Below are 25,990 nucleotides of genomic sequence, written 5' to 3'. Positions count from 1 at the left end.
GTCCATCACATGGACAAATATTAATCTACACCCAGGAGATTAACCAGGAGAGGTTAAGGCAGTCAGATAACCTAATCTGAAATCCTTTCAGTGGTTCTGCTTTCTTTGTGAAACAGAAAAATTGCAACCAGAAACACTTGCTAAGACAGCTCTTTGTTGTTTGGCATACAGCAGTCAGCTCCAGTTTTCATAGTGAATGGTCTCCTGGGCAATAAATACAGCTAAGGATCAAAGATACAAAGAAAAAAAAAAATGCACTGCAGCCCCCAGACCCAGGACGAGATTCACCCTTCCCTTACATTTGACTTACTGTTCCTACCAAGCTTTGAATCTTCCCTTCAAATCTTTCAGTATCCCCTTTTTCTATATTTCTCAACTCCTATTAAAATGATGGTTTGATTTTTTTAAATTATTATGACTGGCAAATAAGACGTGGGATTTACGAAAGGATGCATTTCTGTCTAGAGTATTTCTATTTCTGGGTTTTCTTCCTCTAGAACAAAAAAACCAGAATACAAGCAACAGCAAGCCATGTAGGATGGTGTCCTACTTTCTAGTAAGGGAGCTGTAGTGAAATGTGTCATTTGGGTAACTATATTTAAGGATTAGCTAGAGACAGAGTGTAATTACACTGAGAATTAGATGCTAGACATGTTGAATACTAGTGAAACCTGCTACAGTGTCACAGCTGAAAGGAAGATCTTTACTATCAAAGACCAACTTTGCATCTTTTAGTGAAACTTTGTCTACATTCATTTGCTCACTCAAAGCTGTAGGATAAACAGTTTCAAGTGCAACCCAGCTAGGTAATTTCAAGGCAAGGTTACTCTGGCAACCAAATACAGTGTTATTTTCCCCCAAGAGCCCGAGGCAGAATTTATTAACTCAGTTACTAAAACAACCTCAATTTGTCTAATGTTTAATCCTAGAGCTGCTCAAGTGCTAAGAAATACAAGTACTATTGTGGGTATATACAGCTGCATTTGTTTACTGACAGTTCAGGCAGTTCAAGTGCTTCTCACTCCTCTGTGCACCAGAAACCAAAGCTACAGATAAGGGAAAAGCTGTAACAAGTGCCTGTTTTCCTGCACACCAGGGTAGCAGGCCCATTAGCAAAGGAACAGGGTACACTCAGAGCACTGTCCACAGGCAGTGGACTCAAAACAGGCAAGATATTAGTTATGCACAGCAGCTCCCTTTTAATTCTTTATTCCAGAAATGCCTTGCAAGCATTTTAGTAAAGGATCACAATAGAGGCTGCACACATGTGAATACCAGCTCTTTCAGAGCAGTAAGGACTGCAGTAATTGTAGCATTGGTAGCAGTTCTCTTAGCAACACTTTTTAGTGTAGGACCACTCCCCTAAGTGGTGTTTGGATGAACTAAGGACTAAGACAACATATTAGGTAACTGCTAAACTCCAGAACGGATTTCACTCTTGTTTTGTAGGAGAAACAGGATCTATGAAACTTTGCTAACTACTGTTAACAACATCATAGATTCATTCAGGGTTCTTGCATCCTGTAAGAACACAGAAACATAAATCCCCCCTCCCTCACTGTAAAGAAACCACACTTACCTGTGCAAAGATGCACAGCAGCGTGCAGCTGCACTGCTCTCCCCTGCCTCGGTAGGGGCTCATTTCCTGCTGCAGGGACCAGCAGCAAACAACTGCCCTGCAAACATGTAACTTGGAGATAGATGTTGTCAGGGTATCTACAGGTGACTAAGTTTGTATCTTATACTCTGGACAGACTTTTGACCCTAGAAATCTGCCCATCACCTCATATCTCATAAAGGAAATTAATTGCCCTGTAGAGTAAATCCCTTTACAGTTAAGGGCTGCTTAGTGGCTGGTTTTGGGAAATATAAATTTTATTCTTGAAGAGAAAAAGCTCAGGTTTTTACTTGAGCTCTCAAGTTGCCTGCTAGTACAGACTAATGCTCCTCTGCATGGATTTTTCATAGTTAAGGGGAAGAGAAGTAAGCTCAGCATCAAGTCAAATCAGTTAGCCACCCATATGCCTGTACTATAGTCCCTGGAACAAGTTAAATAAGCTGCTGAATGGCAGTGGGGAAGCCTGCAGCTATCCTGTCAAATCAGTTTTGACAGCTTGCAACGTGGAATTCAATACCTTCTCTCTGACCTCTCTACTACGTATGTCCATAGACAGGAGCTGCAGGATTCTCAAGTGCAGTGTCTTTTTTCTATCAGCTAAAGCAGCTTTTGCCCCAACAATTAGCTAAGCTGTTAGACAAAGGAGTTCCACAAATTAGCTGCTAACCTTAGCTGAGATACTACACTTTCCACATGCTGCTAAATTCACTACCTGAGAGTTCTTGTTTTATGGAGCTTAATCTTTCACTGAGGTTCAGGAATAAACTGAGAAGTGAAGCTACAGAAAACACCAGAAGAATAACTTGCTTAAACTAGAGAGAAATAAAGTAGAGGAGACAGTTTAGGACACAAAAAGCCTTTATGTTTGAGAAGTTAACCATTTCAACAGAAGACTCTGAAGTATTTTGCAACTACTGTTACATTGGACAGTCAAGGATACAAAACTGCTGACAGAAGCAACAGTGGAGAGCACCAAATTAAAAAATGCATGCTTCAGCACAACTGCACAGACTCCTTCTCTCAATGAATACTTGCCTGCTCAGACTATACTTAACTCCTACCCATCTCAACTTTACGCCTCATCTTCCTCTCCTTCTTCCTCAAACTCGCCCTGCTCATCAGCAGTGGCATCCTGGTATTGCTGGTATTCAGACACGAGGTCATTCATGTTGCTCTCAGCCTCCGTGAACTCCATCTCATCCATGCCCTCGCCGGTGTACCAGTGCAAGAAGGCCTTGCGCCGGAACATGGCCGTGAACTGCTCCGAGATCCTCTTGAAGAGCTCCTGGATGGCCGTGCTGTTGCCAATGAAGGTGGCGGACATCTTGAGGCCGCGCGGGGGGATGTCGCAGACGGCCGTCTTGACATTGTTGGGGATCCACTCCACAAAGTAGCTGCTGTTCTTGTTCTGCACGTTGAGCATCTGCTCGTCCACCTCCTTCATGGACATGCGGCCCCGGAAGATGGCGGCCACCGTCAGGTAGCGGCCGTGGCGGGGGTCGCAGGCGGCCATCATGTTCTTGGAGTCGAACATCTGCTGCGTCAGCTCGGGCACCGTCAGGGCGCGGTACTGCTGGCTGCCGCGGCTGGTCAGCGGGGCGAAGCCCGGCATGAAGAAGTGCAGCCGCGGGAAAGGCACCATGTTGACGGCCAGCTTGCGCAGGTCGGCGTTCAGCTGGCCGGGGAAGCGAAGGCAGGTGGTCACGCCGCTCATGGTAGCCGACACCAGGTGGTTGAGGTCCCCGTAGGTGGGAGTGGTCAGCTTCAGGGTGCGGAAGCAGATGTCATACAGGGCCTCGTTGTCGATGCAGTAGGTCTCGTCCGTGTTCTCCACCAGCTGGTGCACAGAGAGGGTGGCGTTGTAGGGCTCCACCACCGTGTCCGACACCTTGGGCGAGGGCATGACGCTGAAGGTGTTCATGATGCGGTCGGGGTACTCCTCGCGGATCTTGCTGATCAGCAGGGTGCCCATGCCGGAGCCCGTGCCTCCGCCCAGCGAGTGGGTCAGCTGGAAGCCCTGCAGGCAGTCACAGCTCTCCGACTCCTTCCTCACCACGTCCAGCACAGAGTCCACCAGCTCGGCGCCTTCCGTGTAGTGCCCCTTGGCCCAGTTGTTGCCAGCCCCGCTCTGACCTGCAGGGCAGACCAGAAGCCACGTGCCACATCAGCGCCCAGGGGACAGACACACACGATGCCACTGCCCCTTCCCCATGAGCTCCTCCCATCACTTCCACCCCCACTCTGCTGTGGGGATGCATTTTCCCTGAGAGTCGCTTGCCTGCTCACTGCAAGTCTTTTCTGTGGCGTGTGGAGTTCCCTCTCCAGGAGCACCTCCATGCCATGTTCACTCACCAAAGACAAAGTTGTCAGGACGGAAGATCTGTCCAAAGGGGCCGGAGCGCACCGAGTCCATGGTGCCTGGTTCCAGGTCCACGAGGATGGCACGGGGGACATACTTGTTACCTGTGGGAGGAACCAGCACCAGCATTACAGCCCCGCAGTTGGCAGCCAGTGTCACACGAGCCCTGCTGTGCTCCCATCCACTTCCCCACGATTTGCTGCCGAGGACATGGAGGGTGTGGGAATTTGGAAGGATACAGGGATGGGAAAACAAAGCGGCCATTTAAACTGTGCCAGGGCGTCGCCCACTGCAGGGAGGGCTGGGGGACCCCTGCCTGCACATCCCCTGCTCCCTCCCTCGGGAAGCTTATTACAGAGGGGCGTTACCGGTGGCTTCATTGTAGTAGACATTGATCCTCTCCAGCTGCAGGTCGCTGTCCCCGTGGTAGCTGCCCGTGGGGTCGATGCCGTGCTCATCGCTGATGACCTCCCAGAACTGTGGGGACCGGAGGGTGGTCAGTGCCGCCACGCCCCTCACTCGCCCCTAGCCAAATCCCCGCCACGTGGCGCTCGGGGATTCGCAGCGCGTGGGTGCGGCCCCCCGGCCAGACGGAGCCGCTACCGCGCCCCGCACACCCCCCCACCGACGGGAGGGGTGTGGCACCGGCTAGGTGCCCCTTCCCCCGCCCGCCCGGGACCCCTGCAGCGCACGAGGGGCTAATGGACAGTAGCTGATGCCCCGCCGGATCCCCGTTCCTCAGGGCGTGCCGCACCCACGGCGCGGAAGCCCCACCGCGCTCCCCCTTAAGATGCAACAGCCGGGAGCCGCCCCGCGCGAACCCTGCCACGGACGGGCGAGCCCGAAGGTGCTCCGCAGAGGGTAGGCGGGCTCTCTCCCTCCCGGCAGCACTCTCCCCGGGACATGCGGACCCCGGCTGAGCGGGCACCGCCCCACGCGCGGAGTGCCGGGCGGACGAGCGGGAACCGGTCCGTACCTTGGCGCCGATCTGGTTGCCGCACTGCCCGGCTTGGATGTGCACGATCTCACGCATGGTGCCGGTGTCCGAGGGTGCCGCCCCGCTGCTCCTGCCGCCTTCACCTCCCGCTCCGCCCGCTCCCGCACTCGCAGCTGCGGCGGCCGCGCCCCTCGCCGCCCCTTAAATCAGGCGCCGCGCCCCGCCCCGCGGGTGACGTCATAGGGACCGGCGCGGAGCCAATGGGCGCGGGGGGGCGGGGCCAGGCCAAGGCATTGTGTGTGCGCGGGGGCGTGGCCAGGGCTGAGGGCGTGGCAGGGGCGTGGCTGCCGGGAGCGGCCGGGGCGCGCCGCCACCGCCGCCGCCACCGCCGCCACCGCCGCCGCCACCGCCACCACCGCCACCGCCGCCACCACCGCCACCGCCGCCACCGCCGCCACCGCCGCCACCGCCGCCACCACCGCCACCACCGCCACCACCGCCATCGCCACCGCCCCGGCTGGGCGCTGGCAGCGGGGACAAAGGCGCCGAGCGCCGCGATGGGGCGGCCGAGCCGGGCCGGGCCGCCCACGTGTGAACCGCGGAACCTCCCTGAGGCAGCCGTCCCTCCCTCCGCCCTCCCGCGGCCACCGCCGCCGCAGCCTTTTGTTCCCCGAGACGAGCAACCTTCCCTGCCGCAGCAGCGGGCGTTGCCGTCGGGGCGGTGGGAGGGGGAACCCCGCGGCTGCCCCCGCCCCCCTGCCGGTGTCTCCGTTCACACGGTGCCGGAGGGACACTCCCCTCCCCGCGGGGGCACAGCGCTCTCTCCGGCATCACCAGGTGCCCGTGGTTGCCGCCCCTCTGCCCGCACAAGCCCGCACCGGCGGTCAGGAGGCCCCCGCCCTGACCCGGTTTATCTACCCCCGGCACCACGCGGGTGGGTTTTATTCCCAGCACGGGCTGTGCGGCATAGAGTGTAACCTCTCGCCCGCCAGCCCTGTCCCCGAGCGATCGCCGCCTTCCGCTCCTCGGCTTCTCTCTCCTTCTGTTTCTATGCCTAAAAAGGTCGGATTTGGTCCCCGAAGCTGAGCCAGAGCCGCTGTCCAGCCAGGCGCCCTGCTCCGCGCTGTCCCCCGACCGGCAGCAGCCCCCAGCGACCCGCGTGCAGACAATAGACAGAGCGGGTGGTGCTGCACAGGGCCGAGGGGCTTGAGGGGAGTGGTTCCCTCAGCTCTGCAGCAAGCGGGTCTTGCTCTTGGTCGCTTCGTTGCGGATTTACAGATGCTGAGGGATGAAGAAAGGAAAGGGGGGGGCAGGGGAGGGCTGCACGTGTGGTCCTCAGAGATGGTTTCTGGTCCCCCAGCTTATTTTCGAGCAGCCCCGTATGTCACCGCGGGCATCACAGCGGACGCAGGGAGGGCAGGCGGGGGCCGCGGCTGCGGGCACGGCACGGCACGGCACGGCACATGGGCACGCTGCCGGGGAGGAGGTCGGGGTGTATGAAGAGCACGGCAGGGTGGCAGGGTTCCCGCCATTCTCGGTGCCCTTCGGGGCGGTCAGCCCGACGAGGCGGCTCCTCCTTGGCATCGGCTGTTTCACACCACGGGCTGGGTGTGCCTGTGCAGCAGAGGGAGGGTGCGGCAGCCCCGGGAGGCTGCTCCGAGCCCCGGATAGCACGGGCGGGCTCCGCCTAGCCAGAGCGCGGCGGGACTCCACTAAACCCCGTTTTAGTGACCCGCTAGATGAAGGTTACTTCATCTGTTCTGTACTTCAGCTGTTCTAGAGGTGCAGGTTAACGCACATCACCATTTCCAACCCATATTTCTTCCATATACTCTCTCCTTTGTTCTATCCACGTGCCGATGTCCCTAATCTTTCTAACCTGGTTTATGCAGATCGATAACCCTGCCTATGGATCACTCCTGATCTGGTTTTATATTCTTCCAAGGTAATGTGCAGCACAACCCTTTTTCCTCTGATTGATATGCCAAAGCATCCGCACCTTTCTTTTGTTCGCCTTACGGTGGGAAGACTTCCTATCTCCAAAAGGGCACGCTAGAAAACACACCCTCACGTTTGTCTCTTCAACAGTGATTTTGAAAAAAATGAATCCGATCATTTGCAGTCCCTGTGAAATCTGTTGTTACTGGCCTAAGCCAAGAGCAATTTAATTATTTGGTTGACTACGCTCTGCAAACAATGTATAGCTGTAATTCCAAGAGAACATTTTTTCGTGGCATGCTTACTGCATAATCAACATCCTCATCTATAATTACTTGTTCACGAATGGATTGCAGATTAGCAACTCCAGGGGACCACTGACCACTCCAGGAAATGATTCAAAGCAATGCCAGTCTTTCCCATGGCTGCAACGGGTATGCTCCTGAAAACCCTGTCACAGCAAAACTCGGTGACAGCAGTGCTGGTGCAAAATACAGGTACTGTGACAGAGTGCTACTATTATTTCCAAGAACCTTTGTGTTGTACGCTGCATATTAGTTTTTTTCTAGGAGAATCACTGACATTTCGGTGTGAAGGGGAGTAGCTGATTTTACACATCCTCCATACCTACGCTAAGCTCATTCCTAACAGCTTGAGGCTTCAAAGGAAGCCATTTTAAAATCCAATTCAGGGAAAACAGATTATTAACAGTGGAGGAAAGAAGCCCACCCCAACAGCTTTGCCTTAAAATAAACTAATACACATTTTTGAAGCAGGGATTCAAGTATATCTGCTGTATAGAACTTGTTGAGACGGTGAGAAAAATAAAATAGGTGAAATGTTTATTTCTAAAGTAAACAGCTGCTTTTCAAAGGAATGAGGGAGGAAATCCAGGTCTTCTTTTCTGCAGCCCCTAGACCAGGCTCCTTTGAGGTGAATAGAATCCGTTCAAATCACTTCGGGAGGCTTAAGACAAGGTCCATTTCAGTTCGAAGGTGAGTGTTCGGGGTGGCTTCCCAAAGGTTCGGCATAGCTTGTAGTGCATTACTCGCAGGGGAATGAAGTGTTCAGCTGCCCTCTGCCCGTGCCTCTCTCCCCCCTCCGGATCTGCCTCACACTGCTGTGCCTGTCAGCGCAGCCCCTGCCTCAGCCCCAGCCCCGGGGCCGGCCCTGCCTGGGCTCCTCCATCCCCATCTCCCCGGCAACCGCCCCCCCTCCCCAGAAAGGAGCTGCACAAAAAAAAGAAAGGAACAAAAAAAAAGAGCCTGCAACATTTTCACTCGCCAGGCTGATTTCCCAGGGTGTAAAAGCACTGTGGGTAGGGGACTGCGGGAGCGGCCGCAGGAAGGGTGAAACGGCAGCTTGCAAGGTTGTTCACAGTCATTCTCGATATCAGAGAGGAGGAATAACACAATCACAGTCAAGAGTTTGTTTCATGAAGCTCAGAGGATCAACACAGTTTTATCTAATGTGTCCTCTCCCCATTCCCTTCGGTGGCTCCCATCCTCCCACTACAAGGTTGGGTGTGATCACCGTCAGAGCTTGTCTTAGGCTATTGAAGTGGTCACTGATGAAAGAAAGTCCTGGTTTCCTTCCTAGATGCAGAAGGTTGCAAAAGCCAGCTAACAAAAACCCAAGGGAAACACTTAGTCATTCTACTTTATAATGGAAAATACATGCTTTTGTGGGATGTACTGCAGCATAGTTTGTAGGTCATTTGAACTTTTTTTCTAAAAAGAAACTTGCACCCATCCCATGGCTCAGCACTTCACAGAGATCCCATTCCTTGTCTGTGGCTCCTCTCAGAAGGATGGAAACTGCTTATAGACCTCGAAGTTATGCCCAAACCTCCAAGACAGACACCTAGGCTTTCCATATCTTGAGGGAAGGGATGCTATATTATACAAAAATTAGAAAGACGTTTGGACCCTCAAGAGTTGAGGTCTTACACCACAGACCAAGATGGACATCTAGAGTGGCTTTTTAGGTCATTCAGGGCAAACCAATATTTTCCTCCTCAGCATGAATCATTGTAACTCAGCAGAGGGTCAGTGAGGGGTGGGCTGGGAGGACCCTGTGTACATTTGAGAGGAACTCAGGGTGGTGCAGATGGAGAAGGAATATTTTGCAAAAATAATTATGTTGAATATCTCCATTTCCTTGTGTCTTCATGGTTTTGCATACAGGTTCCTTGCAGGCTCTGACAGTGGAGCCACCTGTGCCAGCTGCTGGGACAGGAGAAGCCACAGCTGTGTGCTGTGTCCCTCCTTACCCTTGCCCCCAACAAAATCCCTGGCTGTAACATAGCCCAGCTGCACTGTCTGGACCAAGGCTTCTGAGAAAATTGCTAAGCTATGGGAAAGCCAGCAGCACAACCCCCTGCCTAATAAGAAAAGGTATAAATGCAGGCAGAGAGAAGATTATAGGAACATGATTTAGGAACATATAGGAACATGATCATCAGTAGCTGATGGACAGGGTGGAATCAACACCAGCATGGAAAACGGTGAGATCCTGAAGGAAGAAAACAGAGAGGTAGTAGAAAACTGCAATGCATCAACACTGAGTGTGCATTCATGGGAGCAGCAAAGTCCAGCCCTCCTCCCTCTGCCTGCACCTGCCTGGCCAGAGTCTGTCACACCGGAGTCTGTCTCTGCCCATCAGTGCAATGCTTAAACTCCAAAGCTCATCAAGGCTAAGCTGTCTTCCAGCCACAGTACCCAGAATTAATGCCAATGTGTGCCTGATGAGACATGCACAGGGCGACCCAGGATTGGACAGAGAGGGGTGGTCACACTGTCAGCAGTGGCCCCACACCATCCTGTCTGCTGGGTGGGCTCTGGTCACCCAACAAGCCCTAGTGGCTGAGGTCTGGGCCATGGGACATGCTGTATCAGCAGCCCTCATGTCCCCTTGAGCAGCACCCCAGGGCAGCAGGGACACCCCATGGTGATGCCACACTTTCCCAGGACCAGGGCTGCTGCCCCTAAACCTCTGCCAGTGCTGCCCATCCTGGGGCATCCCTGACCTCAGCAGGGGTGAGGCCAGGGGGTTCTGGTGCATCTTCCCCACAATGGGCTTCAGCTAGGTCAAAAGATTTTTTTTTTTTTTTTTGTTTTTTTGCTTTTACTACTGCTACAAGTCATTGTTCCTAGCAAACAGATAAAACTCTGTGACTGTTTAACTTTTTTCTGAGAACACCTGCCTGGTCACCAGTTTCCCTTCATTAGACAGTGTAAGGATTGCTTTCATGAAACAAAAGCTGGAGCAAGGCTGTCAGTCAGAACCCCACTCAGTACCCTCAGAAAGGAAAGCCCCCAGCCTCATCTTCAGGACTCCCACTTTGTCAGCAAAATTTACAGCAGTAAGAAGCCCCAAAGGAGGCTCTGAAGGACACCCCGGCACCACATGACACCTTTCATGCTCATAGTGACACATATTGAGCACTTGATCTCTCCAGGCACATTATGGACATGTGACAGTGTTGTTTCCTGGTTCATCTCACTCACACTAAGGCTGATGGGTATGCCCATATAGGCAAATAATAATAGTTCAAGCATCTATAAAGTCTTCAAGAATATTTAATACATGAGACTATAAACTACAGAAATGCAAAAGAGAGATGAAAAATGGTTTCTCTAATTAGAAAACTACTAATTGACAAGAAGCAAAGAGCAGGTAAAGAGGCAAAGGGCAGTTTGCCTACTACTGGGTGAGAGTGTTGATGAGAAATTGATCGGCTCTCTAATAAATCTGCTTGCCTGGCCACCAAACGTGGAAAGATGTTGAATGGATGCTGGGGTCTCTGAACCAATGATGGGAAGGCATTTTGATTCCTGTGTGCTCTGCTTGCCAGGCATAAATATTAATAAGGTTCCAAGCTCAGTACTGTTGCTGATGCAGCTGTTTCTACATTCATGTGGAACAAATTCAGTAAATGCAAAAGAGCAAGGCATGAAAGAAAATACTCGCTTGTCTGAGCTATTCTTGAAATCTGGTCTTGGTCCTTTCTTTCCTTAAGCACGACTTTTTTTTTGGGGGGGAGAGGCGGGGTGTGTGTATGTTCGGACTGAAGATGGAGCAAATTCGCTCAGTTTGAGGATCTTGTTGCAAATGGCAGTGTCAGAGGGAAGAATCTCTGTCAGACCCTCATTTACAGCCCTGAGGTCAGAATCTGGAATCACAGAGAGCTACAGGAGCCACATGCCTAGCAAATACTTTTTTTTTTTTCCGATTCTCTTTGGTTAAAAAAAATTTCTTTCCACCTCAATGACTCATCCTTGAAACCCCGACAGCAACACGCTGCCCTACATCAGTACTAAGTCGAGTTTCTACTGAATCCGTTGCCTTCCTCGACCAGCTCGGATTTGGTGTGTTAGGGAAGCAGGAGCCTTTGTAACCGGTTTGAACAAAGAATTTTTTCAAGGTCTTCTGCCACCACCCTGCTCTCTCCTCCCTGCAGTTACATTGCGGCTGGCAGAGCTGCTTGCTGTAAGAGACAGTGTGCTTGTCAACTCGTTAACACTTCCTTTTTCTCTTTGCTAAAGGCATGGTCGTGCAAATTAATTGTAATGACCTTCTCAAGCAGCTGCATTGGTCTCTCAGGTTCAAAAGACTAGAAAGAAAAGAAATACGATTTTGAAGGCTGAAAAAAATCTGCCCCAGATCACTCATTTGTATATTAAATCTGTCTTACTGGCAAGGAAAATGACTGAGAGATTCCTCTTTCCCCAGCACCAGTTGCTGTCCCGTGTTGGGCTGGAGGGAGATGATCCGGGTGGCACGAGCTTGCAGCCGAGAAAAGCAGGATTTGGGGGAGCTGCACAGGGCTCTGCTGTGCTGTCAGTGCAGCAGTACAACCGTTCTCCTGATGGCAGGATTTACACAAAGGCTTTGATCGTCTGCTTTATTAAAGCTGGAAGCATCCCTACCAAGACAGCGCCGAAAGCAGAGATGAAAGCATCTTTTTCAGCCCTTCATTCCCCTTGTTCTATGAGGAATCCCTGCGCTGGAGTTGCAGTGATGAGGATGAAAACGTGGCAAAATTGGGGTGTGGTGACACAGGACCACTGCACCAGCGCTGATATTGTCACCAGGGAAGAGCAGTGCAGATAATTGATAGGTGCTTGTAGGGGAGTGCAGAGGAGGGACTCAACCTGTGCCTGCAGGGTTGCCTGGGTTTTATGGGCTGAAGCCTCACCTCGGCACAGGTGGGGATGCAGGTAGGTAAGCAAACCATCCAGCACTGCCTCTGAGCACACACTGCAGCATTTTATACTTTGGCTAAGTGAGGTTCATCATTACAAGGTTTACCTTCTGCTCACAGGAGCAGGCATTTTTTCAATTGATTTGTATAAAGGCTGTCTCAGATTCTGAATGTATTAAAAAAAGGTGTCACTCCCAAATGGCATCAATTTCTTTGTCCTGCTCTCTCCTCCCATTTTTCCATTTATGGTTCTCCACATGATTTAGGGATACTTTTCATCTGATTTGTGTTTGCCTCATAAGAAATGTATAACTTCATGCACACACAAACCTTTCAGTCCTGTGGAAGGCCACCATCCATCCCAGGACACTATAACAGCAGCAACATGGCCTGGCACCAGCTTTTTTGTACACTAAAGCAGAAAAGAGAGATAATTTCTCATGCTTTCTGAGAAGCAGCAGAGAAGGATATTTTTCAGCTTCTGTTCAAGGGCGGGACACAGACTTTTTGAAGATGCAGTATCAGCCTCTTGGGATCATACTTTGGAAATGCTGTAAAGAGACTGATGGTATTTTCCTAGGGTGATTGCATTCTGACAGTGAAACTATTCTGTCTGTTCTGTTGTCATGCAAATAGGGAACACCCCCATCTTTGGCTACTAGTGTGAAGTATTATTTTAAATGTTTTTTAGCTCAGGAATTTGGAAACAGATCACTGAAGTGATGTTTGTGAAAATTTTTCTCTGTGTAATCATCAATAACATCAGATACACCGATGAGGTGGCAGCAGTAGCTATTTGACATACTTGTGCTAGGAAATGAAATACATCCCTGATCTAAATCATGCTTTTCAAGAACTGTAGTAGGAACGTGGAGATCCTGGCCAAAGCAGCCATATCCTTGGGGATGAGGTGACATTGGGCTGCTCTCTAGTAATGTACAAACTATTGTTTGAGATATTCACTCTTTCTGCTGAATTACTCTGTTCAACAAAGCAGGAAGGAAAAGCCAAGAGAAAAAACTGGATTGAGCTGGGGAACTTCTGAGTGAAGACTGGAAGGCTGCTGAGGAACAATGCCAAGCCTGTTAGCTTCCCTCCTTGCCCAGGGAGGAGGATGCAAAATAATCAAAGCTGATTTTGTACAGCTAGTTTTGCTTGCAAATGGAAAAATGAAAAGGCCATGGCAACACTTTAAAAAGCAATGAAAGAGAGTGGCTGTTTGGAGAACCAGACTGAGAGGCAGGCCCTTGCTGGCATGCTTGAGAATGGGAGAAGCTGTATGCAGGCATGTCCAGCTGGACCTGCAGGTTAAGGGTCCTGTGACAGAGACTATTACATACAAGGCCCAGTGTAAGGAGCAAAAGAAGATCCATGGAATCCTGGCATCAGGAGGGGGAAAGTACCCAGAGGGGTGGGGAAGAGACCAGAAGTGCAGCAAGTTCCATAACCATGGCAACAGCAAACTATCTGTCCAAAAAAGGAATTTCATTCCACTCCCAAAGCATCCTGAATCTCAGTCAAACCTTTGTTTATGTGACTGCCAGTGCTGCATGTTGAATCAGTAATTTCCATGGCTAAGAACATGACTCTTTGCAACCTGAGCAGACAAGTGAGCCCTTGAGACTTGCATGTTCAGTACCCTGGCCTTGCATCTTGCTAGGTGACCCAAGGACAGAAGAATATCAGGATCCAACAGGTTTGTGCCATGTCACATAAGATCTAGGAATTGAATTGAGCAATATAAAGGAAAATGTTTTTCAATACTATCTCATGGGGTTTTTTCCCCTTCCCTTCTCAGCCTTTCAAAAAGTCAGTTCCATTAGGCTTTCACACCTGTGCCCTTCCCTGTCAGGTCACAGGTGTGTAATAACCCTTTGCACCTGTAGATCTCACTACAGCTGCTGACATTTCTGTAGGAGAGTCGGTGTTGGTAAGATGCTTTGGGATTCTTCACCGTGAAGTTGTCTATCTGCATACAAAACACAATTTCCGGCTGACTGCATAAACCTCCTCTTGTCCCCAAGGGGAGCAATGAGTCACTCAGTGTTAGTGCCTCCCGTCCAGCAGCTACGAAACCACAGGTCTCAAATGCTCCAACAGATCTCACACAAGTTCCTCCAATGACTCATATGACAATGAAAGGAAACTGTCTGATTCGATAACAGCAGAAGTTTAGGCTGGGCTCACAGAGGTCCTTATGAGCTGAGTGTCACATGGAGTTGTGTTGTCACAACTTGTGAGTTGTCACAAGGAACTGCAGGGAGATAGGCAGCGGTTATTGTACTCTTGCAGTCTGCAGAGAAGTGAAATAAAGCAGGGTGGAAGGGATTTGCAGGAGGCCACCAGGTCAGTGAGACATAAAAGCTAAGAGCCACGATTTCTAACCAAGCACACTGTGCAGAGCATCACAACAGGCTGAGAATCACTGTGCCGCCTTCTTCCCATCCATAGTGAAATCCTAACAGCTGAGGTTACAAACCCCACCAAAAACCCCCCAAAAAACCAAACAAAAAACCAAATCAAAACAACAACAAAATCCCCAACCAAACCAAAATAAAACAAACAACAACAACAAAGTCCCCTGGTACCTTAATTCTTTTGGAAATCAGGAACTGAATTTCCTTGGAGCAAAGCCTGCCTAGGTACTAACAGGTATACTGAGGAGGTGTTGTAGGAGTTCTGCTAGCACTGTCATAGCAGCAACTGCAGATGTGGAATTGCTTGTACATCTATATTTTGCATCTGCTTACTGGTGGTTTTCAGACTTTTTTTTTTTTCCCCAGGGAGGGCTGGCTTTGATATTGCTTTGGATTGCAAGATTCATAGCATGAACTTGGTGCAGTCCCTTTGCAGATCTCTTAAACTGATTTTCACACAAGTTCACAAGTCTTATTCTGTCATTTTCTGCAACTCTTTCTAAAGTTCCAGCCTGGGTTCTCTTTCCATCTCTTTTCTGGGACCACAAGTCAGGCTGATTGACACTTGACTAAATGTTTTGTCAAGCTACCTCAGGTTACCTCTATGGCCATAGTTAGATGTTTCAGGAGCAATTTCTTATCACATCTAATCAACACCCCATGCCAGGTCCCAGGAAAACGTTTTGACCAGTTTGGTTCCCCAGGCTGACTAATCACCATGTTAGATGAGCATGAGAAAAAAAGGACTGGGTCAGCCCCAGCTTAAATTGGTTTGGATAGCCACAGCACCACAACCATCGTTACTGTGAAGTGTAAGCAGAGACATTTCCCCCTTTTTTTCTTGCCTGATGCTGCCCTCCATGATGCCAGCACAAGTTTTTGAGCAGCGGCACAACAATCTATACCAGAGGACAGATCCAGCTGAGAAAAACCATCCAAAGATGGAGGGAAAAAAAAAAAAAAGAGCGTATATTTTCTAGCTCCTCAGGTGCCCTGATAGTACAGGGAGACAAAAGGACCCCTTCAGCCATCAATGCCACTGATGCAAGTCTACATACAGTGAGTTTCCAAGTCTCAAAATAGATCCCTGAAAGCCTGGGATGGCAGCACAGCTACTGTGGCAGCAGCCTGGTGTCATGGAGCCTTAGCAGAGCAGCTGGAAGGTTTTGCTTGGCTTTATTGAGAGTAATTTACTCCTCTGCAAAAAGATGACAAATCAAGAAAACTACAACATCCTAGGCACCAACAGGAGGTTCACTGACACACACTGTTTGTTGACTGCTTTCTCACGTGTCAAATTCACACTTTATTCATACAGGAGCCAAAGCACAGAATACATTTTGGAATCAGAAAAAATTGCTGCTCTCAGTGATAGCCCAGCTCATAACTACATGCTTTACATGTCCTGACTCCACAGCTACCAGGAAGAAGATTTACTTGTGACTTAAAACTGTACTGGAGGGGAGATGATTGTCAGTGAAAACCAAGGTTTAGGATCTAGTGACTCTTATATGCAACCTAACTTTTGGAGAAGAAGGAAGAAGATAGAAGTACATACCATTAAATCACATCTCCTGGAGCTTGGAGCTCACCTGAGCAGCAATGTAGACACATCCACACACACATGCAGTGCTTTTGCTAAGATATATTTGCTTTATCATTATTTTTCTTTCCAGTGTCTCACTACAGCTGATGCTCATTCTAGCCTCATACCTGACAAACAAGCTAGAATTACAGGTGTTGCTTTCAAGGCCACAGAAAAAAAAAAAAGATGAGCATGTTAAAGGACATGCAAGAGATTCCATACACATGTGCTTTCCCCACTCATTTTGTAGGGATTCTGATGACCTTGCAGTGCTGTAATCAAGAAATTAATTTCACACTTGATGGTCTGGTTCTGCACAGCTCTACTCTCACACCTGCACTGCAAACAAAAATGCTTAACCAGCATTTTACTAGATGAATGTTTTTCCTTTTCTGAGCTTAAATGAGGATTTAGCACGACTTAGAGAACAGCTGCATTTCCCAGAAAAGCATTAGATACGTAGAACTGCTTATGTGCAGAGGAGTCCTCTGACTTTTAGAGGTCTGCGGGGTTTCGGATAAGGGAAGTTACCAGCACTTTGGAGAAGACTCCTGATGGGAAGAGGAACTGATCACAGAGTGATGAAATAGGGCCAGCTCCCCGTAGAGAGAAGCAAGCCTGGAGACAGCCCTGGAAGCACCACCAGACATTTGCACCTGATGTGGAAAGACCAGTGAAGAAAACTCTTACTTCAGTCGAGCAGATGATTTTAACAAAGGTATAGGACTCAAGGAGGCCCAAACTTCTACTTTGTGGGTAGAGACACACTGGGCTGGAACTTTGATAGAACAGATCCTCCACTAGGACTCCATTAGAGAAGTCAACTCTCTCCCAGCATAGCAAAGAAACTGGTTCTGAACACTTAAAGAAGGATTTGCCTACAGGAATAAATCTGTCTGCAAACCTGTGCAACGCCTTACCTTGCACCCTCACATCCTTTCAAGTCAATGGAAAACAGGCAAGAGGGGTTCCTTCTCTCTCAAAAGAGAAGCCTAAAGCAGCTCAGGTGAACTGTGCCCTAATATTTCCTCTTCTCTCCACTGATTGAACAGGCCTGGGGCAAATTCCTCCATCACCTGCAGGTGTCTAACCACAGGAATCTCACCACTGCCACCTGTGTGGCTCCTAGCAGACGCTTTATCCTATTCCTAGATTTTTTTTCCTGCAATGCTCCTGGTTCCCGGCTGTTTTAGCTGGCAGCCGTACCTACCCACAAAGTGCAGAGTGAGCTGCAGCTGCAGCAAGGAGAGGGAAGCATTTGGTGCACGCAGACAACACTCTCTCCCTTCTAAGGTGGCTTTTGTCACCTACTTGCCTGTCTGATTTCTTAGTTGCTACAGGCAAAATGTCAGTTTACAACAAGATGCGGAGACAGGGAAAGGCTGACTTTTGAGCCCCAGCACAAGATTCAGCTTCTGCAGTACCACACTTCCTGGGAGGCCAACCCATGCTGAGGCCAAGAGTTGGGACTGGCTGTGGACTGGGGGACAATGGGGGAACCAGCACAAGCCTGATGTTGTCTCAGCAGTGAGACAGGGGACAGACATAGCGGGGGGCTGACACCATACATCCCACAATGCTTTGTGCAAGCAGCAAGTGACAAATGTAGGGCAGGGGAGGTGGCGTTCGACCCCCCCTCTCTCCAAGCTGATCCTGTGCCATGGGATGTCGGGGTATGGCAGCTGAGCCGGGCTGAGCTGCCTCCCGGGATTTAGTGTCAGTGCGGCAGCATGGACAGAAATTAGCAGGGCTGAGGATTTTCTTTTGGCAGATGCCAGGAGAACTGGAGCGGCTCAGGGAAGAAAAGTGATGAAGGGTTCTTTTCACTCTACCCATTTCTTCAACTGGAAAATGAAGTCTTAGCATTTGGAAATGGAAATTTTGGTTTCTGGCAGTATGTAGGAAACTGGAGGCAGAGGAAATGCTGGTTAAAAAGTCAATCAGTACCATGAACTTGCTTGTTCTTTATGCAGCGATGATTGCCCTGCCGGTGGCGTGAAGATTCATGTTTCCAATTGTAAAGGGCCCGTGGCCATGAGGGAGCCGACAATATTCTTATCAGCAACAGACGGTACAGTTACAGAAAATCCTCCCCAGTAATGACCGACTTTGCTGTGCTCTGGTTGAAAGAGAGCTGAGCACAAAATTCACACCCCAAGTAGGGCTTTTAATTATTCACGGCTCCATATTCTCCAGAGCTATGCAAACCCGAATAATTTGCTTTGCAGATCCCCAGCGCTGAAAACCTCCACAGCTGAAGGAAGCCAAGATCGCCCTGACCTTCCCCCCCTTTCCCGAGGCTGCACAGCACCACGCCATGCCCTCCCCTCTACTCTGAAACCCCGGGGCTCCTCTCGGGTGACTCCCCGGAGCCACCGGCCTGCCAGGCGCGCCTCCGCACGTCGGGGTTCACCTGCCACCTAGCGGGGCTTCCCCATGCCTGCGGCTGCCTCCGCTTCATCCCTTGTCCAGGCGGGTAGAGGGCAATGCCCGGGGCGCTGTGAGCCCCGGGGAAGGCGGGGGGAGCGCAGCGGGGCTGCGGCTGTGTTCATGCACAGGGGGTGCGCACCGGCGGAGTGCCTGCGCACCGGGAGGAGGCTGGCTGTGCTTCTGGGGCGGGAGGGGAATAGTGGGACACGGAGCGGCTGCGCACCGGCGGGGGCAGAGCAAATTCAGGAGGTAGGGGCACGGAGGAGGCGCGCTCCTGGGGGGCTGTAGCCGGGCGTGCGTGTTGGTGCTGGCGGGCTCTGTGCACGGGAGGAAGGTGGCCCGGGGAGGGCGTGCACGGAGCGCGGTGCGGACACCGGTGCGTGTGCCGTGTGTGTGTCCGCGGGGTCCCTGGGGGCGTGGGAAGTGCACATCCCCCGGGAGCCGGACGGGGCGGGCGGCCGTGCAGGCGGTGCCGGGGCGGTGCCTCCCGGCGGGGCGGCACGGCAGGGCGGGCAGAGCGGAGCCAGCACCGCCTCTCCGGGGCCGCGGGGCGGGCCGGCCCAGCCTCCCGCTCGGGCCTTGCGCTCGGGCCTGGCGGCGATGGAGGCGGCGGGCGGCGGCGGAGCGGCGGGCGGCATCGCCCTGCACGACTTCAGCGGGCAGCTGGGCGAGCAGCGGGTGCACTTCCACGCCATGCGGCTGCGGGACTCGCTCTTCCTCTGGGTGGGCGCCGCGCCCGCCCTGGCCAGCCTGGCCGTCGCCATGTGCAGCCCCCGTGTGAGTGTCGCTGCCGCGGTCCCGGCCGTCCCCCGGAGCCCCGCGGCGCCCGGCGGTGACCCCGCCGCCCCTCACCCGCGCTGCCGGGACTAAGCCGTGCCCTCTGCTGTGCTCCGCTTGCAGGACAGCATCCCGGTGGCCGCCTCGCTCCTGGGGGACCCCTCGGACACCGCCTCCTCCTGCCTGGCGCAGCGCTTGGGTAGGTGTGGGCGCGGGGGGCTCGGGGCTCATCCCGCCGGGAACACGCGGGTCGGGAGCGCGCCGTGCCTCTCGGCTGGCCTGGGGGCGCGCAGAGGATGCGGTGTGCGCTGCCCGGGCCGCAGAGCCTCCCTGGTGCGGCTTGCGGCGGTTTCCATCCAACCCACCGATTCCCCTTTCCCCCCATCCGGGGAGAGTCTGCGGCACCTGAGTCAGCGGCCTTGGCACGCTGTGCACTATCAAGAGTGAATCATTTAATATCCTGATCCTGGCTGTGGGTGCCTGCCGAGTGGGGTTTCAGGTGACATCCTCTCTGTAAGCCTGTGCCACTGCTGTGCCGTGGGCGAGGCGGCTGTCATGCCAGGCACGTGCGTTTTGCTTGAAGATGAGGCTAATGCTCATCACATCTCACACCTTTTAGCCCTACATTCCTAGAAGTTCTGGCCTGGGAAGTCCAGGGTTGTCTCACAGGTGCCTGTGCTTGATCTGACCATAATGGGCACCGCTCGAGATTATCTCCTTCTCCATCAAGTGTAGTGTGCTGCAGCTACTTCAATAGCTGAAGTCCTGAGTCTTAATGACAGCTTGCAAACTCCCATGTCCCTGCTAAAAAGATCAAAAATACACGGCCTAATGCATCCTAGCACCTTCACAGGTCTGACAGCTGTGTCATGCTGGTTACTCACCATCACCCACCAGTGGCTGATGCAGCTCCAACTGGTGAGCTGCTGATGTGCTTGTTACCAGGTTTTAAAAGCCACAGGCTGAGCTGCTCAATCTCACCTTACTTCTTCTGTTTCAGATGGAAAGGCCACAGAATTATTAATGAGCTCTGTGGTGATCTCTGTTTCAGGCAGCGTGTCCTGAGTTTGTATTGTCAGGCACTTCCATGAGTCTACATGTACTTCTCCATGGCCACATATTAAAAAGGGTTGCTCACAAGACTGATCTTTGAAAAGCAGTACTAGCATATTTTCTTCTTTACAATAATTTCTCTTTTAATAAACATTGTTTTAGTCGACCCTGGTGGCATCATTTTCTCTACACACTGAATTCAATCCTTTCTACTTTAAGTAATGATTTCATGGGGTACTGTAAAACGTGATCTCTCTAGGTGTAATTAGTGCCTTATCCATAGGAAGTCAGTTAGTAAAAATGTAGTCGGAGAAGATTTACTTTGGATAAAGTGTAATTGTTTATTCCACTTCCTATTTTGTCTCCTTGTCACTCATTTCTTCTGAATCTTGCTCTAATCTTCTGTGTAGCATTGGGGTGCAGCTGACAGCTCCAAGTTATCTCAGTGATTCCCACACTCTTTTTTTTTTTTTTTTTGGTACAAGTGTTTGTTCTCTTCACTCTTAAGAGATTTATTATGTTTCATAGCTGAGGTTCATAATAACTTTCCATTTCTTCCATTTGTTCTTACTGTGTTCTAGGACAGAGGCCAAGTCACCTGACTTTTTTCCTAGTGAGTTGTCTCAGTTTTGCTGCCTTTTTTTTTTTTTTTCTTAAGGTGCTTTTATTATTTCCATTTCTAATTTCCCATACTTTGTTACTGAGAATTGCTACTGTTGCTTGGTACTGACTTACAGGTTACTCTTTATCCTTGGAGTATAATGCACCTGCCTATTTTCTTTTTCTTTGTAACCTTTAGGTGTCTTTTGCTATTTCATCTTAAACTTCTGAGCCAGCTGTGGCCTAGCTAGGTGTTTGGTCCATATTCCTCTGTATCTATGCCATCTATCCAATGGGTTGCAGGTTTCCTTGCTGGTCAGCCCCTTTTATATTATTTATATATGCTCTTCTTTCTTGGGTGATCCTGCTTAAGGTATATTATTTTGAGGAACCATTATTATTTTGGTTCAAAGGGGAAAGTCAATTACACACTTCTGGCTTTGAAAAATTATGTGCTTGCTCTTCACCTGAGCTTCTGAGGAAAGAAATACATCTTTCTGAAGTCCTACACCTTAGTATTTAGGCTGGCTTCTGTCAGTCCAGCAATTTGAGTCAACTCATGGTCACTTGGTCCAAAATTATTTATTTACATTTTGTTCTCCTGAAAGCAGATCTGCAAGATCATCAACAAGGATCCCTGTATCTTTTTTTCACAGAGTGCTTGGTAAGGAAATCTTGTTCCACCTTGGCTAGAAATACCCAGTTTTGCTGTTATTGGTGTTTAGTTTTCCTCTGGGAATTTAAATCCTTATTACTCCCACAAAATTTGTAATAGCAAATATGCTATTCACAGCCAAATCTGACTTGTAGTTGTATTTCTGAGGTGGCCTTTTTAACCATCCTGACGTGTGATAACCTTCAAGCAGGCAGTTTTTGTCCCCTCTCCTCCCTGATGCTTGTCACCATTCTTTCCATGCAGTTTCTGTTCTGGTCCCCACAGGCACTAGCAGGAGTAGCATGTGATGCTATTTGCATGTAACTATTTTCTTTTCTTACTCTTGCCATTCGCATTCCATCTGCCAGGTGTTCCTGCAATGTCAGGTTTCCTGCCCTGGAGCAGGAGTTTCAGTGCTGCTGTGCCATCAGGGCACACATTCTCCTTTGGTTTTCTTTATAGCTTGGTAGGTAGGGGTCCTAGCCACAACAGCTGCATTTGGTGTATTGGCTCTATCTCCTTCCTTATCTCCGATTTCTTTTTTCTGTTGCTGAAGACACATGTGCTTCATTCCAACTCCTTTTCTACATGTGTCTGTCTATATCTGCTTGTTTGAGGTGTAGGGACTGTTTCCCAGCACCCTGCCTGGTTGCTGTGGCACAAGATGTGTCTCACTAGTCAATAAACCCAGATTCTGTTTGCTGTAGGATACTGCAGGCCAATTCTTGATGAAGTCTTGTCCCTAAGTGCCTCCCTTACTTACATGTCCTGAAATCACCATGCTTTGGGCTGCAGTACTGATTAGTGCCATGTCTTCACTCTCCCTTTTGTAGGGACTGGCAGAGTCATGGTGAAGATCACCTCAGCCTCTTCTTTGAATATTTCTCAGCTGGGCACTAGTCACTTCCATCACCTCTTTTCCAGCATAAATAGTCTACAAACTCATGCCTAACTTTTGTCCTGCCTCTTCTGCTCCCGCTGGGCTCCTCCTCAAGCTTTGGTTTGGGCCTTTGCCCTGTACATGAAGTTGTAGGAGCAGATCTGTGCTGTAGTTTCTCCTGGCACTCAGCACATCCCAGATGATGGTTGTCAAGGATGTTTTTCCTCCACTTTGAAGAGGCAGTGGAACAGGCGTTATTAACCAGGCTGCATAGGGAGCAGACCTGCCTGAGGGCTTTTTAGGTAAGCCTTGTCCTTTTCAGTTTTCTGCTTTACTCTGAAGTTGCAGATGGTCTTCCACACAGGCATAAGATCTGCCCTCTTTTGTCCTTTCCACAAGAGTGCACATGTCCGACAGAATCCACAGGAAGCAGGGACAGAAAAGGTCCCACCTCCCCTCAGAGCCAGGGCACAGCTTGGGGAGCAGAGGTCCTTGGCACAGGCAGCCCAGAGGGATTCACAGATTCACACTGTTCCTGGGAACTGGAACAGCATCCCAGAGACTATAGGCAAGCATAATTAAGAAGTTGAGTTTTGACACTGCAGTGCACTATATAGTTTTGTTAGCTAGGATAATGGTATTAATTAGTTTAGAATTAGCATTGCATTCAATTAGGACATGATGATGAAGCATTAGTGCTTACCAGACGTACTGCTTTGTACCACAGAAATCTAGTGCCAGGTGCTAATTTTTGCAGTCAGAGCATCACACTGCATTATATCAGCATTTTTCAGTGCCAAGTCTTAAAAGGTAAATGAGTCCTTGCATTTCATAAGCAGCTCTGCTTACTGAGTCAGGAAGCTGGTAACCTGTTAGAATGGAAAATAATAAATTAATTTGCATAATGAAAATGCCTCAAAGGAATTGTTTAATTACGTTTTATACATACATATAAATATAGGTTTTCTGTATTCTTCTAAATCGTTTCCTATTTAGAGAGGGTTGAGATATTAGAAGTCATAGTGTCTCTATTCTGAAGTTTAAAAAATTCAGATGATATTTTTGAATATTCAGCAGAACAATCTGATTTGTGTCTGGGATCATTAGCTCCCAGCTCATTCCCTGACAGGAATATCTCATGACCCACATACTATTTTTCATCTTCTATTTTACACAACTCAGTTTAAATTTAGTGCCTATTTTTCCTATATGGTGCTTACATTTTTCACAGAGTTTAGCTTTAGTAATATATAGAGTCACAGATTTGCAATATTACTGTGACAAAATCTAAATAGGATGCCATTTTATTTATAAAGCACATCTTGATGTTATCTATTCTACTCTGATAATTAAGTCTTCCTATCCCACAGGACAGTTTTTTTTTTGTCACTGTTAATTTGCTCTATCATGGAAGGCAGCTCTTAATTTTGTAGCACCTCTCTCTAGGTACTGTCTTTACAGCAGCCTGGAACTTGTGCTTGGCTTCATCATGTTCAACCAGGGCTCTCCAGACTCTTGGAGCATTCATGGACACTGAATGAATAAAGGTTAAAAGAAACTAAGTTGGCAGCAAGCTTAGACAGAGCTGGTGCATACTTTTGGGGGCCTTTTAAGGGGTTCATAATAAAACAGAACTTAGTTAATTTGGGCCCAATCACTTTCTTGTGCACCTTCCCTAATGTTTTACATAGCACAGATTTACCAACTCCAAAACTAAATTTCAGTGCTAAGAGTCTAGTACAGTCTGTGGTGTCACTTAAAATCTAAGATATTTAAGAAGTGTCCAAAAATCCACTAAAAACACTGCAAGGCTTTTCAGTGACTAATGGTGTCTTGTGTCAAGTCAAAAACTAGTTGACAGTCACCAGTCTTATACTGTTCATTTCAGTGATGTGCAAAGTCCTACCCAACACACCAGTGGTCAGGGACTTGTTCTGCTATTCCTTTATAACTGCAGCCAGCACAGCAGGAGTGGAGAACAGAACATCATCTTAGGAATCTCCATGATGTGGCTTTTTAAGAGGCTTGCTCAAATACCATAATCGCTTTTATAGAAGAATAAACTATGTCTGACTACTCTGTTTTGTGTTTCAGCCAGCAAGACGAAAAAGCAGATATTTGTCAGCTACAATCTTCAAAACACAGACAGCAATTTCACCTTACTCATAGAAAACAGGATCAAAGAAGAAATGACAGCTTTTCCAGAGAAGTTCTGACTGTGCATAATTTTAAAAGAAGATGAAGGCTTTTTTTTTCAGAGAAACTGATTCCAATTTTCACACTGACATTAAGTTAGTATATTTCCTTTGTATTATTTTGATTGAATTTGTGGTTGTTATTAAATATAGATACATTTGACTTGGATTTTTTTTTTCAAATAAAATTTGAATTTTCAATTTCAAAACCAGATTTTTTTTGCTACCCTGCTAAGTATAAAAACAAGAGGATGCCTCAATGGATGAACATCATTGTGAAAGTGCATGCAGTGTCTTGGCCTCCCCGCAGTACTGACATCTGATGGCAAATCAGTTCCAAATGCTATCTATACAATTAATCTTCTGTGTACTAGCACTGAACATAGTACAGCAGCTTTTAGTGTTCAAATAAAGAAACCCCACATTTTTGTACAGTAAAGCAGTGACATGAGCATTACTTCTCTCCTTTTAGCCGCCGTTGGTTGTTGCGCTGGTGCCAAACGCTGGATTTCTTTCCATCCCTTGGGCACTAAGAACACTAGAAGGGTTTCACAAAGGATGAAATGTGTCCCTGAGGACTATATAGAAGGAAAAAGCACAAGCCAGGTTCTGGAGCAGTAGATAAATCTGTCAGGCTGCTTGAAGAGCAACACGTGTAAATTGAGCATATACATCAAATCAGAAAAAATCAGAGAAATATCAGTCTGCTACCACGACCACCAGTGAAAAATATCCTGCTGCTACATCTCTGGACTTGCTTTTAGGTAGGATGGGTATCCTTTCAAAGGCAATCCATGGGCTATTTTGTTTAATGAGAGGGTAGCTAGGAATTAACTGTCCAGGTTATTATTTTTTTTTTCATTCCGAGTTGAGACCTCATTTGAGCTCAAGCATCAGCTTCTGATACAAGCAAAAACTAGTAGTGCTGCTGCTAGACAGCTTTCCTAAGCACCTACAGAAAAGTGATGAATTTACCTTGCTGTGGTGCCACAATCAGCAATTAAACACTAACCAAGAGGCTGCTGGTGTAGAAGGCACAACTGCTGCTGAGTCTCTTGTCCAAAAGGGTTTGAGCATCCAATGGCTTCAATGTCTCAGATTTGGTGTCTCAGCCCCTCCTTACCTGCTGGGAGCAGCTGCCTGTCCTCAGCCGCAGGTCAAGATCAGAACAGCAAAAAGCAACTGTTGAAGGGTATTTTCTTTTTAATTTACACCACCCAGGAAAGAGAGTCAACTATGCTTCTGTAATTGACTAGAAAGGATAATTAGTTGCAAATCAATGTGCTGTTTTAATTAGCCTGATTTACAAACAGCTCATTCTGTTTGTAGAGCAGGGTAGG

At 49.0% G+C, this 25,990-nt stretch overlaps 2 protein-coding genes and 2 long non-coding RNA genes across 5 annotated transcripts; 2 read left to right on the top strand and 2 right to left on the bottom strand.

The window, feature by feature from the left end:
- Positions 1 to 2,458: 2,458 nt before the first annotated feature.
- Positions 2,459 to 5,113, bottom strand: LOC146441572 (tubulin beta-2 chain). Its single transcript, XM_085051998.1, has 4 exons — positions 4,954 to 5,113; positions 4,346 to 4,454; positions 3,971 to 4,081; positions 2,459 to 3,751 (listed from the first exon to the last, which is right to left on the bottom strand). The coding sequence occupies exons 1-4, from the start codon at positions 5,008 to 5,010 to the stop codon at positions 2,691 to 2,693; spliced, it is 1,338 nt and encodes a 445-aa protein (XP_084908124.1). The 5' UTR covers positions 5,011 to 5,113; the 3' UTR covers positions 2,459 to 2,690.
- A 6,419-nt stretch (positions 5,114 to 11,532) lies between these two features.
- Positions 11,533 to 17,046, bottom strand: LOC146441571 (uncharacterized). The gene is made up of 3 exons (XR_014849967.1): positions 16,981 to 17,046; positions 16,554 to 16,716; positions 11,533 to 14,351 (listed from the first exon to the last, which is right to left on the bottom strand). It is a non-coding gene; the product is annotated as an uncharacterized LOC146441571 (long non-coding RNA).
- On the top strand, positions 14,339 to 18,616 carry LOC146441570 (uncharacterized). The gene is made up of 3 exons (XR_014849968.1): positions 14,339 to 14,404; positions 18,034 to 18,131; positions 18,289 to 18,616. It is a non-coding gene; the product is annotated as an uncharacterized LOC146441570 (long non-coding RNA).
- Positions 18,617 to 19,019: 403 nt separating this feature from the next.
- PSMG4 (proteasome assembly chaperone 4) lies at positions 19,020 to 25,089 on the top strand. 2 transcript variants are annotated; one of them, XM_085051997.1, is made up of 3 exons: positions 19,020 to 19,267; positions 19,391 to 19,466; positions 24,554 to 25,089. In XM_085051997.1, the coding sequence occupies exons 1-3, from the start codon at positions 19,091 to 19,093 to the stop codon at positions 24,622 to 24,624; spliced, it is 324 nt and encodes a 107-aa protein (XP_084908123.1). In that variant the 5' UTR covers positions 19,020 to 19,090; the 3' UTR covers positions 24,625 to 25,089. The 2 variants fall into 2 exon arrangements, with proteins under 2 accessions (XP_084908123.1, XP_084908122.1); XM_085051996.1 differs by having other exon boundaries at positions 19,026 to 19,267; positions 24,550 to 25,089.
- Positions 25,090 to 25,990: the final 901 nt, after the last annotated feature.

This window comes from Lichenostomus cassidix, chromosome 2, assembly GCF_008360975.1.
Source record: "Lichenostomus cassidix isolate B80296 chromosome 2, HeHo_3.0, whole genome shotgun sequence".
NCBI lineage: Eukaryota > Metazoa > Chordata > Aves > Passeriformes > Meliphagidae > Lichenostomus > Lichenostomus cassidix.
Note: the sequence above shows the minus strand (reverse complement) of the source record. Positions and strands in the feature narration are given on the sequence as shown.